At 41.9% G+C, this 18,098-nt stretch overlaps 1 protein-coding gene across 1 annotated transcript in view; it reads left to right on the top strand.

The window, feature by feature from the left end:
- The window catches only part of LOC145339319 (RNA polymerase II-associated protein 1-like), a 47,019-nt gene that overhangs the window by 21,464 nt on the left and 7,457 nt on the right, over window positions 1-18,098 (top strand). The window contains exons 7-9 of the mRNA XM_080183745.1: window positions 507-692; window positions 17,240-17,355; window positions 17,901-17,999. Coding sequence (XP_080039871.1) covers window positions 507-692; window positions 17,240-17,355; window positions 17,901-17,999 — 401 coding nt within the window. The remainder of the gene's footprint in view (window positions 1-506; window positions 693-17,239; window positions 17,356-17,900; window positions 18,000-18,098) is intronic.

Below are 18,098 nucleotides of genomic sequence, written 5' to 3'. Positions count from 1 at the left end.
TGGTGTGATCTATTAATTGGACATTAAATTGTATGATGAGGCTATTCACTGGGCGGGACACACTTGGTACAATTTATTCAGCAATGTTCTTTGCATGTTGTTCCTAGATTGATCGGCATTCATTCTGGTGTATTCATCAGAGGGCATCAAACAATGTTACTTATTCATTGGACATTACATGTAGTGATTTGTTCATTTCCCATTGGTGTTTGGGTACTGTATATTGTTTCTTGTCCACTGGGCATTGCTAGTTGTGATTTATTCATTGGGCATAACACAGTGCTATTTGGAGATTGTAACTTGACACTTCATTTGTGACAAGTACATGTTAATTTCTGATTGTGACTGTGTAAGAGTCCATTCACTGACATTGTGTTAAGGGTTAAAATGTCAGCAAATACCATTATTATTTTTATTCCAAAAACAAGCAAGTAACTTGTTCTTCCTCTCCCCTCTGCAAACGTAAAGTTAACTTTGTTTTATTCCTCCACTTCCTGTTTAATTAGATCCAAGTTTGGTAGCTTTTCTAAAATCAAGAAAGTCTGGGAAAAGCTGTAACGAAGGTGCCAAGGGTAAAATGGAAGCAAGTGGTGCAGTAAAGAGTTACAAGGATAAGCAGAGGCATTCTCACTCAGACACAGAACCACAGGCCAGTCCAACCAAGGAAGAACCAATGGATCAGAAACTTACAGGTAAAAAGCTCAACAAGAGGGTTTTAATAATAATGTTCAACAATGTTGAAAAAAGTAAACAAGGAGTAAGTGTTTCCATTGGCAGAAAGGTCAATGACCATAAGCCACAGATTCAAAGTAATTGACAAAAGAGCCGGGGGAGATGAGAGTTTTTTAATGCAGCGATTTATGATGATCAGGAATATGCTGTCTGAAAGGGTGGTGGAAGCAAATTGAGTAATAATTTTCAGAATGGAATTAGATCAGTGCTTGAAAAGAAGACAAATTCAGGGCTACGGGGAAAGAGCAACGGAGTGGGAATAATGACGCAGTAAAAGAGTTGAAACAGGCACAAGGGGTCAAATGGCCTACTGTGCTGAAAGATTCTGTGACGTAGAGGCATCAATTCGAACTAATGCACGTTTAAATCCTTGCCTGATAATCTGGCCATTCCATCCAAACTCTTTCCCTTCATCTCCGGTCTGTTGTGTACACACCTTCCTTCACCCTATGATTGGAAGCTATATTATCAGCTGACATTTTTTTGATATTTGTTCATGAGATTTGGGTGTTGCTTGTTAGGCCAGCATTTATTACTCGTCCCTAATTGCCTTTGAAAAGGTGATGGTAAACGGCCGTCTTGAAACACTGAAGTCCATGTGGTGTAAGAACACCAACAGTGATGTTATGAAAGGAATTCCAGGATTTTGATCCGGTGATGGTGAAGGAGTAGTATTATAGTTGATATGTAACTTCGAGGGGAATTTGTAGATGGTGGTGTCCCCATGCATCTGCTGTTCTTGTCCTTTTAGGTGATAAGAGGTCATGGGTTTGGAAGGTGCTGTCAAAGGAATGTACTCATGCCAACAAGGGGAAGATTCGTCCAGGCCTCAGCTGGTATTGACCTGGCTCCCATTCACAGCTGATGGAGTTCATCAAACAAATACAAAATTGCACAGCACTACTTCAAATTTACAGCATAACAGCAAGCTATATGTTTTACCTGTTCCATACTGACATTGTACTTTGTACAAGCCCCTTCGCACTCTACTTCATTTTACTACATAAACATAACCTTCTGTTCCCTTCTCCTTCTTGTACCTTCAATCTCAAGATGAATACAAGTGAGACAAAATTATGCTTCAGTTATGTGAAGACTTGATTAGACCCCATTGGGAGTACTGTATTAAATTCTGGGCACCGCATCTCAGGAAGAATTCATTGACATTGGAAGGGGCTACAGGAAAATTTAGGAAAATGATGCAGGGGCTGAAAGGGTTAAACTATGAAGATAAAGTTTGTGCAAGCAACTTGGTTTGTATTTGCTTAGGTTGGAAATACCTTCAGGGCAACTAGTAAAGAAAAAAATAATTTGTTTTAGCAATCTGCTGTACATTATTTCCAACACAATACTGTTCTTCAGCTGTTTCTGTCCGAAAGAAATGGAACACCGAGGATGTTGTAACTGGCAACTTTGGAATTGATAATACTGCAAATAGTTTTTACTTTTTGTCTGCTGTAAGTGACTGCCTGATTTAAATGTGCATGTTTTAGGTGGTGGAAACTGTTTTTGCATTGGGTGATGGATACCTACATGATAGCTGAGGGTTGCCCACACTTGAGGGCCTTAATTCCATTGTTTTGATGTTTGAACATGGTTGTAAAGGGAAATTGAAATTTATGTGTGGAAGGAAGCACAGATGTGATATATGGGATTCAGAAAGACCGTGCAGCTAATATCCAAAACTGACAGAGCCGTATTCAATGCAACTGATTCTGGAAGCTTTCACCTGAGATGCAAAGAAAATTGCAAGGCTATAGTGCACTCAAAATTCAGGTAAAGCACAGCACAGTAAATCCAGAAGTATCTGTAATGAGAAAAAACATTAACATTTTAACTATTGACCCTTTATGAGAACCGGCACCAAATGAAATGATTCAGGCCTAAAACTTAAATCTGTCGTTTCCCATGTTTGCAGAGCTTTCTATTTTGCACATGATCAGGCAAAGTAGGAGTAGGCCATTCAGCCTGCTCTGCCATTCAATAAGATCATGGCTGATCTGATTGTGGCCTCAGCTCCATATTCCTGCCACCCACAATAACCTTTGACTCCCTTGGTTGCAAAGTATCCATGTATATCTGCCTTAAAAATGTTTAATGACCCTGCCTCCATCACTGATCATGGAAGAAAGTGCCAAAGATTCATGACCGTCTGAGAGAAAAATATTCTTCTCATCTCCATGTTAAAGGGGAGACCCTGTCAAGTTCCTTCAGTCTTGAAAGTTTCAATAAGATCACTTCTGAGTTTTCTAAAGTCCCAATGTATTCATGCCCACTTTGACGATCCTTTCCTCATAAGATAATTCCCCCATTCCAGGTATCAGTTGAGTGAACCTTCTCTGAACTGCTTCAATGCATTTATGTTCCTCAAATAAGGACACCAAAACTGTACACAGTACTGCAGATGTGGTTTAACCAATGCCGTGTACTATAGTAAAATGTCCTCACTTTTATATTTAATTCCCCTTGCAATAAATGACACTATTCGATTTACTTTCCAAATCACTTGCTCTACTTGTATGTTACCTTTTTGTGAATTATTTAGAGTTCTGCAGTTTTTCTCCATTATAGTTTGCTGCTTTTCTATTCTTGTCAAAGTGGACAAGTTCACATTTTCCTGCATTGTACTTCACCTGCCAAATTTTAGCCCACTCACTTAACCTTCTCTCTTGGAAGGATCCTTCACAACATACTCTCCTACCTATCTTTGTGTCATCAGCAACTTTAGCAACCATACATTTGGTCACTTCATCCAAGTAAATAGTTGAGGCCTCCAGCACTGATCCCTATGGCAATTGTCACATTTTGCCAACCTGAAAATCATAGAATCTCTACAGTATGGAAGGGGGCCATTCAGCCCATCGAGCTTGCATCAACAACAATCCCACACAGACCTGATCCCCATAATGCCAGGGGTTCACCCTGCCAATCCCTCCGACTCTAAGGGGCAATTTATCATGCCTAATCCACCTAACCTGCGCATCTTTTTTTTATCCATTAGTAGTCACAAGTATTCTTACACTGCAATGAACTTACTGTGGAAATCCCCTAGTTGTCACAATCTGGTGCCTGTTCAGGTACATTGAGGGAGAATTTAGCATGGTCAATACACCTAATGTGCACACCTTTGGACTGTGGGAGGAAACCAGAGGACCCGGAGGAAACCCGTGGGGAGAATGTGCAAACTCCATACAGACAGTGACGTGAGGCTAGAATTGAACCCAGCTGTGAGGCAGCAGTGCTAACCGCTATGCAACTGTGTTGCATTTATGCCATATAGGATCTAGGATTCTGTTTCCTGTCAGCTATTCATTCCTCTATCCATGCTAATATGTGAACCATATACCATGAGGTCTTATTTTGTGTGGTAATCTTTGACGTGGCATCTTGTCAAATGCCTTCTGGAAATCTGTAAGTATGTAGCGCATCTACAGGTTCCCCTTTATCATTATCGTTTGTTACTTAAAGAACAAAGAACACAAACAGCCCGGGAAACAGGCCCTTCGGCCCAACAAGCCCGTGCCACCATTTTAACATTACGAGTCCCCCCCCTCCACCCGTGACCCTTATCTATCCTTATGGCATTCCACATTGAGGGAAAACTAATTTAGGGACAATTTATTACCTCCAGTCAGCCTAATAGCACATCTTTGGGGTGTGGGAGGAAACTGGAGCACCCGGAGCAAACCCAGGTTCCTCGAAGAACTTCAATAAATTAGTCAGCCATGATTTCTCTTTCACAAAACCATGCTGACCCTGCCTGGTTGCGTTGAGATTTTATATGCAATCCCTTTCAAGTGGGATATTACTATTCCACTTTCTAATTTTGGCGTCATCTAAAACTTGACTTGCAACTGTCTTAACGCACCAAATCCCATTCACCTATCACCCCTGTGCATACTTAGCTATTAGGAATCCGTGTCGGGCAATGTCTTATTTTCTCATCCTTTTGTTCAAATCTTTCCATGACCTCACTCCTCCCTAGCTCATTAATCTTCTCCAGTCTTACAGCCCATTGAGATCCCTGCATTCATCCAACTCTGGACTTTTGCATGCCCCCAGTTTTTTGGCCCATCATTGGAGGCTGTGTCTTCAGTTGCCTTGAGTATAAGTTCTGGAATCCCCACCCTAAACCTTTCTATAAGTTCACAGCTCCTTGAAACCTATTTCTACGACCCAGGTTTTGTCACTTCTCCAACTATCTCCTTGTGTAATTAATGTCAAAATGTGACTGATATTGCTCCTGTGGCATGCCTTAAGACATCTTTACCACATTAAACACACTATGTGATGCAAGATTTTATCTCACATTATATAAAGACGATATTCTGAATTGAATCCCATCATGAGTGCTTGATTAAAAAAGACAGAACTTTCAATCCCAGCCTCATTTGAACAGTAGGGATGGTGTAATGGTTTCTCTGAATAAATGTTAGTTCATTACCTATCAACTTTTAGGATTTACAACAATATTTAAATATCAGTTACAGCGTTATTACTGTTCCAAGTCCTTTGTTCTTAGGGTTGAGATTTTGAGGTTGAGATACTGATGGGTATCGATTGGACCAGTCTTGCTAAAATCAATTACAATGAAGGATGTTGCTGAGGATATCAAATAGCAGCAGCAGAAGATCTTAACACTTGGGCCTCTAGCCAGTGAGCTGACAGGTTCACATTACATAATCAGGAGTAAGACTAAGCTCAGAGGAGTCTTTGGAGGCATTTTCTTCAAAAGAACTAATTTAGACTGTACTTAGCAATAAGCATAATCATGGGGTTCTTCAATTCTGTTTTTGAACTTCAGATTTTTTGAAGTTTTAGTAGGTAAATGTACCTCTCAGCTGAGCCACAAAAAAAAAGCCAAGTCAATTAATGCTCAGCGTAGCTCTTAGTAGTGCTGCAATTAGAAGTGGTATCCATACAAATGGGAAGGGCAACCATGTGCATTTATATAGCACTCTTATGATGATAAAATATCTTGGATTAACAAAGGACTGATGCTGAGGTCCTGTCCCCATTTTCCTCTGTGTTATGCTTTGTGTTGGACGTCCTTAGAGATATAGAAAGCATAGAATCCCTACAGTGCAGAAGGAGGCCACTCAGCCCATCAAGCCTGCACTGACAACAATCCCACCCAGGCCCTATCCCCGTAATCCCATGTATTTACCCTGCTAATCCCCGAGACACTAAGAGGCAATCTATCATGGTCAATCCACCTTCTGTGGCCAACAAATCATGGTGTTGGACCCGCTTAACCACAGGACAGAAAGTTAACAGTTAAATAAATCCATGTTTCAAAGGACTCGTACAGCTAAGTCATGAAGCATTAATTTTTCTGAAAAATTTTTGAAAAATAATGTTTTTAAAGGATTCAGGAACATGAATGCCATGAGGGCTTATCTGTGACGTGCATCTTTGAAATAGATAAAGTAAAAAACACATAAAGCAGAATGATTTTCAACAATTTGTTTGAGAGCTCAAAATATAGAATCAGAAACTGAAAGTCACACTCAGTGTACAGTTAGATTGATCACCTGTACTGCATTTGAATAATGTCTGTTACGTATACTCCACCATCAAGTGTCATTATGAACTACAGGGGGAAGAAAGTTGATGAACAGTTAACTGTCAGTTTGTCACAAGTAGACTTACATTAACACCTCAATGAAATTACTGTGAAAAACTCCTAGTCGCCACACTCTGGTGCCTGTTCAGGTATACTAAGGGAGAATTTGGCATGGCCAGTGCATCTAACTGGCATGTCTTTCAGACTGTGGGAGGAAACCCGAGCTCCTGGTGGAAACCCACACAGACACAGGGAGAACGTCCAGACTCTGCACAGACAGTGACCCAAACTGGGAATCGAACCCAGGTCCCTGGCACTGTGGCAGCAGTGCTAGCCACTGTGCTGTCCTTCAACAGCCTTGTCTTATTCACACATCATATCGTGGTTAGGGGAAGGTGCCAAGTGTCCACCCCCACACAACCTGACCCCAAACATCCCCCTGCTTTGTAGTTATGGGAAATCAACTGGCCAGAACAAATAATTTTGGAAGATGACCACGTGAAGGATTGGGGGTTGTGAACTCCCCAGCAGAACACTATGCAGATCTTGCGAAGTTCAGAAAATTCTAAATTTTGGCCGATGTCATTGACTACAATACGTTGCTGCCTAAATGTTACCTCATCCGGGAATCCAAATGCAGTTGAAACCTTGTAAAACTCTTTGTATTGTATTCCAGCGCCGTAGCCTGTTTATCCTAATGTGAGAGAAACTGCCTGGTCTGTACTGATCTCTTAGACACATCCTTACTTTCTGTATTTAAGTGTTTAAAATGTCTACTTCCTGCACCTGCTGATCTGAAAGGTTTTGTTACCTAATGTACATGACCAATGGGAGACCTAACCCACACTGGGTTTAGTTAAAACCACAAGAGTCACCATGTTTCTGCTGGCAGTCTGTGCTGGAATTGATCCCACTGACAAAATCTTTCTTTGAGTCTTCGGAGAACTTAGCCCAGACATTAAAACTTAGTCCCTTGGTATGAATCTCCTGAAAATCTGTAGAATGGAATATGTTATTTATTGCTGGTGAAGGTGTCAGAAAACAACTGTGTGTAAATTGCTGTGGATTACACTGGGATGAGTAGTTGAGTGAAATGTCATATCCAATAGTTGACTTTTTCACTAAAACAGATGGTATACTGTGAGCTAGAATCTAAAAAGCAATTGTGATTACTTGGTTTGCCAGTGGTTCTGTTCTGTGTTAATGAGTACTGGCAAATATTCCATCCTTATAGCAATGCAGAAAAATTGTATATAGTCACACAGCATGTGCCTACAAAGGAAATAAAACAATTTGTATTTGTATACCATCTTCAGGGCATCTCAAAAGGCTTCACAGATAACAAAGTACATTTGATGTGCAGTTCCTGTTGTAATATGAACAGCCAATTTACGCACAGCAAACCCCCACAGCAGTGTGATTATGTTATAGAAGCAAAAGACTGCAGATGTTTAAATTTGGAACAAAAACAGAAAATGCTACAAACATGTAGCAGGTCTAGCAGCATTTATGAAAAGAGAAAATAGAGTTAACGTTTTGAGTTTGTTTGATTCTTCAAATGTAATGGATTATATACAGTATTGGGGGGGGGATGTTCAAGCAAAATAGGCCAGTGATTGCTGAGAGCTAGGGAAGATTGCAGCAAAAATGTGTAGTCACGAGACAGGAAATGGTAGGGCTGCCAGTTGCAAAAAGTTAAAATACCAGAATATGTTAATGGGAGAATAAAGGTCAGTGCTCAATGAAAACAAAACCAAAGACCAAGTGATAGATTTTGGTGGTGAGGCTGGGGCAGTGGTTTGTACAGGGACAGAAAAATGTTTGGATAAATTTTAAAAAAGAGTCCATGTGGAGGAGAAAGATGTTGAACTCAACATTGAGTCCTGGGGACTGTAATGTGCCTAATTTGAAGGTGAGTTGCTGCTGCTCTTGTTTGGGCTGGGCTTCACTGGAGCATTGCAGTAAGTCAAAGATGGACATGTAAGCAAGGTGCTGAGTTAAAATTGAGAGTGATCGGAAAGTTGGGATGAGGCTTGTGGACTGAGCAAAGCTGTTCCGCAAAGTGGTCACCCAGTCTGTGTTTAAGTCTTCCCAACGATGAGGAGGCCATAGTCAGAACAAATTGAAGGAGGTGCAAGTGAAACGCTTCTGTGCATCTTCTGTGATTGCATGGGTAGGTGCTTTAGGAAGGGGATGAAGAGTTGGAGGTGATGGAGGAATGGGCCAGGATGTCACAGAGGGCGTGGCCCCTGCAGTATGCCGATGGGAAGGTGAGGGGGAAGGTTTGTTTCGTGGTGGCATCATCTGGAGTTGGCAGAGGTTGATCCTTTGAATTTGGAGGCTGGTGGGGAGAAAAATGAGGATATGGGGGACTCTTATCGTCGTGCTGGGAGAGAAGGGAAGGGGTAAGGGTAGTGTTATGGACAATGAGTTGAACTTGGTTGTGATAATGTTAACTATGGATAAATATTTGTTGTGACACAAGGTACAAATAGTATCATTGGAATACCTAAAGAGAAATCACTGGAAAATCTCAGCAGGTCTAGCGGCATCTGTGAGGAGGGAAAAGAGCTGACGTTTCAAGTTGAGCTTCGACAAAGGATCATCTAGATTTGAAACATCGAGTCTTTTCTTTCCTTACAGATGCTGCCAGACCTGAGATTCTCCAGCGTTTGCAGTAATTTGCTTTTATTCAATATCATGGAATAATTTGCTTTTACCTGAGTGGGCAGACAGACTTGGTTTGACATTTTATATAAAAAGATGGCACTTCCTACTGCCCACACACTTTCGGCATTAAACTGTAGTAACAGCCTAGATCTTGTACTCAAGTCTCCAATGCAGTTTGAGCTCCTGACTTACAGGGAGGAGTACGACGAATTGAACGGCAGGTGAAGTTCTCAATGGCATAGCCCTTTCTTGAACTGAGACGTATGCGCACACCCCAGTCAATGTTCTCACTAAACTGTGCGAGTGCACAGCTGTGCTGCAGTCCGGAAGATACTACTCAGATCTTGTTCAAGGTTACATATTGCTTGAGGATCACTGCACAAAGACTAGCCACCCAAAATAACAAAATTTTACAGACTCGTTGTCCCAGTTCCATCTCAGTGGGACTTCAGTTGTTATAAAAGAGTTAAAGTACAATTGTTTTAGTCCTGCCTTATTCTCTCAAAATCTTGGCTTCCTCATCTGCATTCTTTGCTGTGTTCTGCAATCTGCTCTTAGATCTGTACAGCTCATCTAAAGCATTAAGCGTGGTCAATAATTATTCAATAATAAAAGCTTCATTGGAATGAAGAAAGATTGGAATGATTTCAACCTGCATTACAAGGTAATAAAGATCTGTCTATCTACAGCATGAACACACCACTCTAGACTTCAAGAGCAAGTTCTGACTCATTAGTTCAGGGTTTAGAAAAAGAGTTCCTACATAGAAATCATAGTAAACAAGAATAAGTGCTTTCCTGGACCTTTTCAAGGCATGAAAACTAAAACATTCAGCAGGTTAGCACTGACACATCATTGCAAAAAATTCAGTCTTTTTTTATTAATTCATGGGACATGGGCATCACTGACTGGCCAGCATTTATTGCCCATCCCTAGTTGCCCAAGGGCAGTTGAGAGTCAACCACATTGCTATGGCTCTGGAGTCACATGTAGGCCAGACTAGCTAAGGACAGCAGATTTCCTTCCATAAAGGACATTCGTGAACTGGATGGATTTTTTCCATAATCAACAATGGTTTTATGGTCATCGGTAGATTCTTAATTCCAGATATTTCTTATGGAATTCAAATTCTACCAGCTGCCATGGCAGGATTTGAACCCAGATCCCCAGAACATTAGCTGAATTTCTGGATTAATAGTCTAGCATTAATACCACTAGGCCATCACCTCCCCCGTGTGTATTGGTGTGAATGGACTATAGATTATTAGATCCCAGTTAGTCCTTTCCTCAGAATTGTTCTGCAGCCCTCTGTATAGGGGCAAATCATGTCCTGTTGCAACTCTTTAACCCACATCCCTACAGTTACCCCTCTCTTTGCTGAAGCTCTCCTCCTGCACCATTGATTGTTCATCCTGCACGAGTTAGTCAGTGTAAGCAGCCCATCTGACACTGGAAGATATCAAAGTCAAACATATTCCTTTTCACTGGGGACATTGGCTAACAATTAGCACTGCAAACTTAGACTAATTTTTCCTTGAGAAAGTAGCACCACAACTGAGGTCTCATTGAGGTAGTACTAGGGACATTTTTGGTCTATGCAGGACTGTGCAATTGAGATCTCTGGTGTCAATCTTTGATTAAGTTCTGCCAAAGTGCCAACTTAGGTCAGTTGATAGCGCTAAGGCTTTTCTCTTTGGCTGTCTTCGGCTATAGGTTGGCACAGTGGCATAGTGATTAGCACTGCTGCCTCATCGCCCAGAGACGTGGTTCGATTGCCTTAGTCACTGTATGTGTGGAGTTTGCTTGTTCTCCCTGTATCTGTGTGGGTTTCCTCCAGGTGCTCCAGTTTCCTCCCACAAAGATGTGCGGGCTAGGTGGATTGGCCATGCTAAATTGACCCTTGTGACAGAGAGGTTAGCAAGGTGATGTGTGAGGTTACGGGAATAGGGCCTGGGTGGGATTGTGGTCAGTGCCGACTTGATTGACCGAATGGCCACCTCCTGTACTGTAGGAATTCTAAGATATCTCAGTTTGGGAAAACTATGCAGAATCTCTTCAGTTGCATTGGAGGTATTGATTAACCTAACCATAGTTAGGCTTTGAGTACATTACATATTTCACATCATTCAGGTTTTTTGAACAGTATTTTGCAACGGTCCTTCAACTCAAATTTATTTTAGTTTCTCATTATGGGTTCTAATTTATATAGTGTATTTCAAAATCTCTGAATGTTCCAACGCACATTACAGCCAATTAAGAACTTTTGAACAATAATTACTGTTGTAGTGAAGGAAACATGACAGTCAGTTTGCAGACAATAAGCTCCAAAGGCAGAATTAAGATGAATGATCAATTAATCTGTTTTGGTGACATTTGTTGAGGGATGCGTGTTGGCTAGGATAGTATTGGAGGAACTCCCCTGCTCTGTTTTAATTAGTGCTCTGGCATCTTTTGCCAACAGGTATCCCATATGCTTTTTTCACCATTCTACTAATATGCCCTTCTGCCTTCAAAGATCTGTGACAACCATGCCAAGGTCCATTTGATCCACAGAATGTTTTAGTATGCCACCACACTCTTGATTAGTTTTTGTAGATGGTAGACAAGTTTTGAGGAGTCAGGAGATGAGTCACTCATCACAGAATTCCCAGCTTCTGATCTGCCATTGTAGCCAAAGTATTTATATGATTGATCCGGTTAAGTATTTTGTCAGTGGTAACCCACAGGATGTTAATGGTGGGGGCTTCCATGATTATTAATGTATTGGAAGCTAAGAGCAGACAGTTAGATTCTCTGGTTGGAGATGGCCATTGCCTGGCACAAATTGAGTGGCACAAATGTTATTTGCCACTGGTCAGCCAAAGCCTGAACATTATCCAGCTGTGTGCAAGCCAAACTACTTTAGCATCTGAGGAGCTGCGAATGGAACTGAACACTTGGCAACCATCAGGGAACATCCTCACTTCTGATGAAGGAAAAGTCATTGAAGCAGCTGAGGATGATTGGGCCTTGGAAACAGCTCTGAGGAACTCTACAGTGGTGATGGGGCATGTTGCTATCCTTGAATTTACTCCAGGGCGATCTGCCTAACAGATGGCATTTATGCGTTAGCTTGACTGTTTAACAGAGAACAAAGCATGATGAGTCAGGAGTATGTTGCTACTTTGTGTTTATCCCGGTATTGACCAACACTGCACAGCCATGGTGTTGGAGTGCATAGCACTCGAGGTTTGTACCTTGGTGCACAGCGCTCCATAGCCATGGTACAAACCTTAAAATTGCAGGGACAAAAACATTTCTCCAATTTGGGAGAAAGGCTGTCAGTACCACAAAAACCACTTAATTGGAAAATGAATTGATTGTTGCAGTGAAATTGATCACGTTTTCAGGGCTGTTCTTTGCCAGACAGGAATCCTTTCTAGGTGATGGCATGCATTGATTCAAGACCATGGGGAGGTGACACTGTGCCGTTAGCTGTTAGGCACTCCTCCTTGGGTTTAGGATACACTGTTGTGTGACAAAGCTGCGATTCTGCCACCTGACTGGAGCAGAAGGTGAAACTTCACTTTTTAAAAATGACGGCTCTGTATCACAGATCATGCAATCATAGTAATGTATTAATAACACCTACATCATAATATAACCCCGTCAGAATTTCCTGCCTTTTTATTATGTGCTTTTCTGTGAAGGATGTTAGCAATAAGAAATGGAGCACTTACCTTTCAGTCACTTATGTTGGATCAAGCAGTCTCTGGTCAGATGTCACACAGATTAAGTGCACAATGAGGCACACTCTACTCAGTTCCAACAACATGATTTGCAAACACAGGGAGAGCCACTTACTCTCACTCTGAGACCAAAAGAGAGGTTTTGGATTCAAGTTTTGCCTTAGAGACTTTAGCACAAAATCAAGGCTGACACTTCAGTGCTGTCCCAAGAACATGCTATACTGTCTGAGGCACCGACTTTTGGATGAAGAGTTAAACCAAGGTCCTGTTTGTCCTCTCCAATTAACGTTTAACAACTAATGGCACAATTCGAAGAAGACCAGGTGAATTATCGCTCGTATTCTGACTAAAGTTTGTTTCCCAACCTACAGGACTATACTGATTATCTGGTTATTGTCTCATTGTTATGTGGGCCCATTTCAGACTGATGAGAATTTTTTTCTGAGGGCTGAGAGTCTTTGAAAATATCTTCCTGAAAAAATGGTGGATGCAGTCTTTGAATATTTTTAAGGCAGAGGTGGATAGGTTCTTGGTAAGCAATGGGGTGATAGGCTATTGGGGGCTAGACAGGGTGCATATTTGAGGTTACTATAAGATCAGACTTGATCTTATTAAATGGGGGAACAGGCTTGAGGGGTCGAATGGCCTCCACCTTGTTTGCATGTTGATATATGAAAGGGACCAGTGTTGGAGAGGTGTGTGTGTGGAGGGAGCTGCGGAAGGGAGGGGAATGGTGTTGAGGTGTGGGAGTGAGGGAAAATGGTTCTGGGGAGCTGAGAGAGTAGAGGACGTTGAGTTGAGTCGAGAGGGCTGTGAGAGCAAGGAGGAGGTGCTGGGGAGTGTGAAAGTGAGGGAGAATGGTGCTGGGGAGCGTGAGAATGAGAGATTGTTTAAACTGTTTTGCAAATTAAATCACAAGGAATTAGGAAGAGCAATAGTATTTTAACTTTGATTACAAAGGGATTAAAGTATAACAGTAAAGTAATCTTGCTGTAATTATAGAGGTCTTTAGTGGGACCACCGCTGAGTAATGTGTATATTGTTGATTACCATACCTGATGAAAGGCATACTTGCTGTAGCTGAAGTGCAACAAAGATTCACCAGACTGATTCCAGGGATGAGGAGATTTCTCGATGAGAGGCTAAGTAGACTGGACCTATATTTCATTGAGTTTAGAAGAATAAATTGATTTCATTGAAACACATGGGGCCGTAAATTCCGAGTTCCCCAGCAATGGATTGGTGGGATTCTCCAAAGATGCACTGCGGAATCATGTTCAGAAATTCTTGGGTAAGGGTTTGCCGACAATTGCCCAGAGGTGCAAGTTTCCTCTGGACAATTACCCTGCACTGGGAAACGTCCGAAAATGTGATTTGAATCGGAGATTGCTGGCAGGATTACACATATAGGCTGGAATTTTTACCAGCACGCCCACCTCGATTCCGGGGGTCAGAGAGGCTCAGAAAACGACACTGTGTTGGCCTTGGGTGGGATTGTACGAACCTCGGGTGCTTGCGCCGGTAAAATTCTGCCCATGTACTTGAAACCTCTTTAACTTCTGGGTAACTATTGTAAAGACCTAGACAAGCATCCCCCATCCAATTGCTCACGTGACTTTCCCCATCTGTGAGACTAGCTGTAACCTCTGACTGACCATCTTCCAAACTGACTCACTTCTCCCCATACTAACTTATCTCCCCTCCCACCACATTGGTATTACCAAAACTCCCACAAGGATTGCCCCCCCACCCCCCAACCTTTTTTGCCCTGACAATCCATAGGGTCTGATTGGATCATGTGGCCCTCAGGTAATGTCCCTTTAAGGGCTATGCTACCACAGTTCTCTACTGTGTTATGAATCTTACTTTTTTTGTTTCATTATAGTTCTGATTTCTTTTATGGAGCACTGGCTTTGGCGGCATTCCCTTTTCCTTCTGTGGTTATGTCTATTCTGTCTCTGAACCATCTTTTCTTGAAAGGCTGCTGGCATTCACTTACTGTTTTACTAAGCAGTTTTTGATATCTATTTGTCACTCACTGCTGCTAACCATCTTTTAGTAGTATATTTTTACAATTTTCTATAACCTGATGATATGATCATGTTCCCTAAATGCTCCTGGCTGAAGTATGTTCCACAGGGCACTTCATTCCAAAAAAGCTAGATCCTGCATTGCTTCTTTCCTTAGCAGGCTGGTAGCACAAATTTTCTTGTACCCATTTCAGGAATTCCTTCCCCTCTTTGTCCTTTGTTCTTTCTATCCCAGTCTATAGTTGAATAATTGGAGCTTCCCATTATTGATAGTTGAGTTTGTGCACCTTCTTATAACGAGCCTGCATAATTGCTCCTCTCTCTCCTTTCCACAGTTTGGTCGCCTATAGCACGTACTCAGTAAAATAATAGATCCTCTATTGATCCTTAATTCTGGCAAAATATTCTGTCTTTGCATTCTCCGCTCTACCATTCCTTCCCAATTACAGTAGTTTATTTGATCGATACTCTCACCCAGCCCCCATTTACTTCCCTTTATGTTTTCTGACTAACTTGTAGCCAGGGTTAAATCTCAATTTTGCCTTGATTTAAACCAATTCGCTGTTATTGTCCTATGTTATAGTCCCATGTGGTGACATGTGCCTGCAGTTTACTGACCTTATTTGACCATGCTCCGTACATTTATGCACAGGTAACCCAGCCCATCTTGAGTGCCTCCTATCTGGTGCCTCCGATTTATGAACCATTCTTTACTCCTGCACTATTTCTTTCCTAATTCTGTGTGCACCTTGCCTTAACTGTCTGCTTAATTGACTGTGGTCCTACCATCCTAAGACTAGCTAGGGAACAACATGAAATCTCTCTACAATTTTCTTGTATCAGTGAATCTCATGGTCAACAGCAACCATTTAATGACTTGAGTATTGGATTCTTAGTCAGGATTGGATTTCAGCCAGTTTTGTGGTTCCAGGACGATTAGGATTGGGAGTGCCAAGGTGCATTTAACGTAAGATTCCTTCTTATTCTATTAGTCTGCATTGGATTTCATTCCAACTGTCTGGACTTCTGTACAATATAGTACTTGTATTCCATATATTTGTGAGATGATAGATTTAAAGTTGTGTGCTTGAAATAACGAACCCGGGTTTATGCCTAACCAATGTAGGTTTTTTAATTAGATTTATTATTGTCACATAGAAACACAGAAAAACTACACAATACAGGTCCTTTGGCCCACAAAGTTGTGCCAAACATGTCCCTATCTTAGAGATTACTAGGCTTATCTATAACCCTCTATCTTAATAAGTTCCATGTACTTATCTAAAAGTCTCTTAAAAGACCGTATGGAATGGACCCTATGGGTCCATTCCATGCACCCACCACTGAGTGAAAAACTTACCCCTGACATCTCCTCTGTACCTACTCCCCAGCACCTTGAACCTGTGTCCTCTTGTGGCAGCTATTTCAGCCCTGGGAAAAAGCCTCTGACTATCCACTCGATCAATACCTCCCAACATCTTTTACACCTCTATCAGGTCACCCCTCATCCTCCTCCTCTCTAAGGAGAAAAGGCTGAGCTCCCTCAACCTAGCCTCATAAGACATGTTCCCCAATCCACACAACATCCTTGTAAATCTCCTCTGCACCCTTTCTATGGCTTCCACATCCTTCCTGTAATGGGGTGAACAATGGGGCTCTTCCGGGATTAGTATACAGTGAAAAGTATTGTTTCTTGCATGCTATTCAGACAAAGCATACTGTTCATAGAGGAGGAAAGGAGGCAGTGCAGGATGGAGTGTTACAGTCATAGCTAGGGTTTGGAGAAAGATCAACTTAGTATGAGGTAGGTCCATTCAAAAGTCTGATGGCATTAGGGAAGAAACTTCTTGAATCAATTGGTATGTGACCTCAGACTTTTTTTTATATCTTTTTCCCGATGGAAGAAGTTGGAAAAGAGCATGTCTGGGGTCCTTGGGACCCTTGATTATGCTGGCTGCTTTTCCGAGGTAGTGGGAACTGTAGACGGGGTCATTGGATGGGAGGCTTGTTTGTGTGATGGACTGGGTTACAATCACAACCCTTTGTGGTTTCTTGTGGTCTTGGTCAGAACAGGAGCCATACCAAGCTGTGATACTCTGGAAAGGATGCTTTCTATGGTGCATCTGTTAAAATTGGTGAAGATTGTAGCAAACATACTGAATTTCCTTAGCCTTCTGAAAAAGTAGAGGCCTGGTTATGGCTTTCTCAACTATAGAGTTGGTATGGAGGGATCAGGACAGGTTGTTAGTGATCTGGACACCTAGAAACTTGAAGCTCTTGAGCTTTTCCATTCATCGCTGTTGACGCAGCAAGGGCATGTCCTCCACTATGCTTCTTGAAGTTGATGACTACCTCCTTCATTATGTCTGCACATCAGATTGGAGGAGAGTGACATAATTGTATAGGTGGTGAGCTGGACATTTGCAAGACCAAGTGATGATGTGTGTGTGTACTGTACTCAGGTAGGTGACAGGTTGTCGACAACTCATTTCAATATTACTGAATCTTTACAGAGGCTAGTATTCCACTGAAGCCTGAGAAAGGGTGGGTCCACATGGATGAACCGGAATATGAAAAACTAGAATGGATGAAAGACCTGCCCAAGCCCAGGCGACGGAAAACTAACAAGGTGAGTAATATCAGCTTCTGTATAACAGTTACTCCCTACGTCAGAGACTGAGGACTGAGACTACCTGCCACAGAGCAGTGACAGACTGGGCCTCAGAGGCTCTATCACAGAGCAACAAGGGACTGTGGGGCCCTGTCACAGAACAGTGAGAGACTGTGATTGAGAGGCCCTGTCTCAGAGCAACAAAGGTCTGTGACTGAGTGGCCCTGTCACCGAACAGGGAGATGCCGTGGGACTGAGTGGTCCTGTCATGGATTTGTGAGGGCCAGTTGGACAGCATAGCTCTTGCCATTTAGAGATGCTAGAGCTGAGTGATGTGTGCGCGCTTATTGAGGAGCTCTGATTTAGACGTAGAGGAGAAATTGAAATACTGATGTAGCTTTGCAAACATTTACATAGCAAATTCCTCCTTGATCAAACTCTTGAAACAATAAATCCACCAAACACTGAATATATCGAAAACTAACTTGCGCAATGAACAGCAACATATCCTCTCTTCTTTTCTCAGAAACATGTAACTTAATGCCTTTTTGCTTCACATTCAGGAGATGCAAGCAAGGTTCAGTTTCCATGGTGACTTGATACCTCCAGATGTTGACCTTCCAACTCACCTGGGACTGCACCATCATGGAGAGCAGCAAGAGGTTAAACGTTATATTATTTCATCTTACACTGAATGCTTTGGAGCTGTATTCCATGCTTGTTCAAGTGAAAGCTGTAATATAAATGGATGGAAATTATCT

This window comes from Carcharhinus amblyrhynchos, unplaced genomic scaffold (assembly GCF_965287045.1).
Source record: "Carcharhinus amblyrhynchos unplaced genomic scaffold, sCarAmb.v2.hapA scaffold_401, whole genome shotgun sequence".
Lineage (NCBI taxonomy): Eukaryota > Metazoa > Chordata > Chondrichthyes > Carcharhiniformes > Carcharhinidae > Carcharhinus > Carcharhinus amblyrhynchos.
Note: the sequence above shows the minus strand (reverse complement) of the source record. Positions and strands in the feature narration are given on the sequence as shown.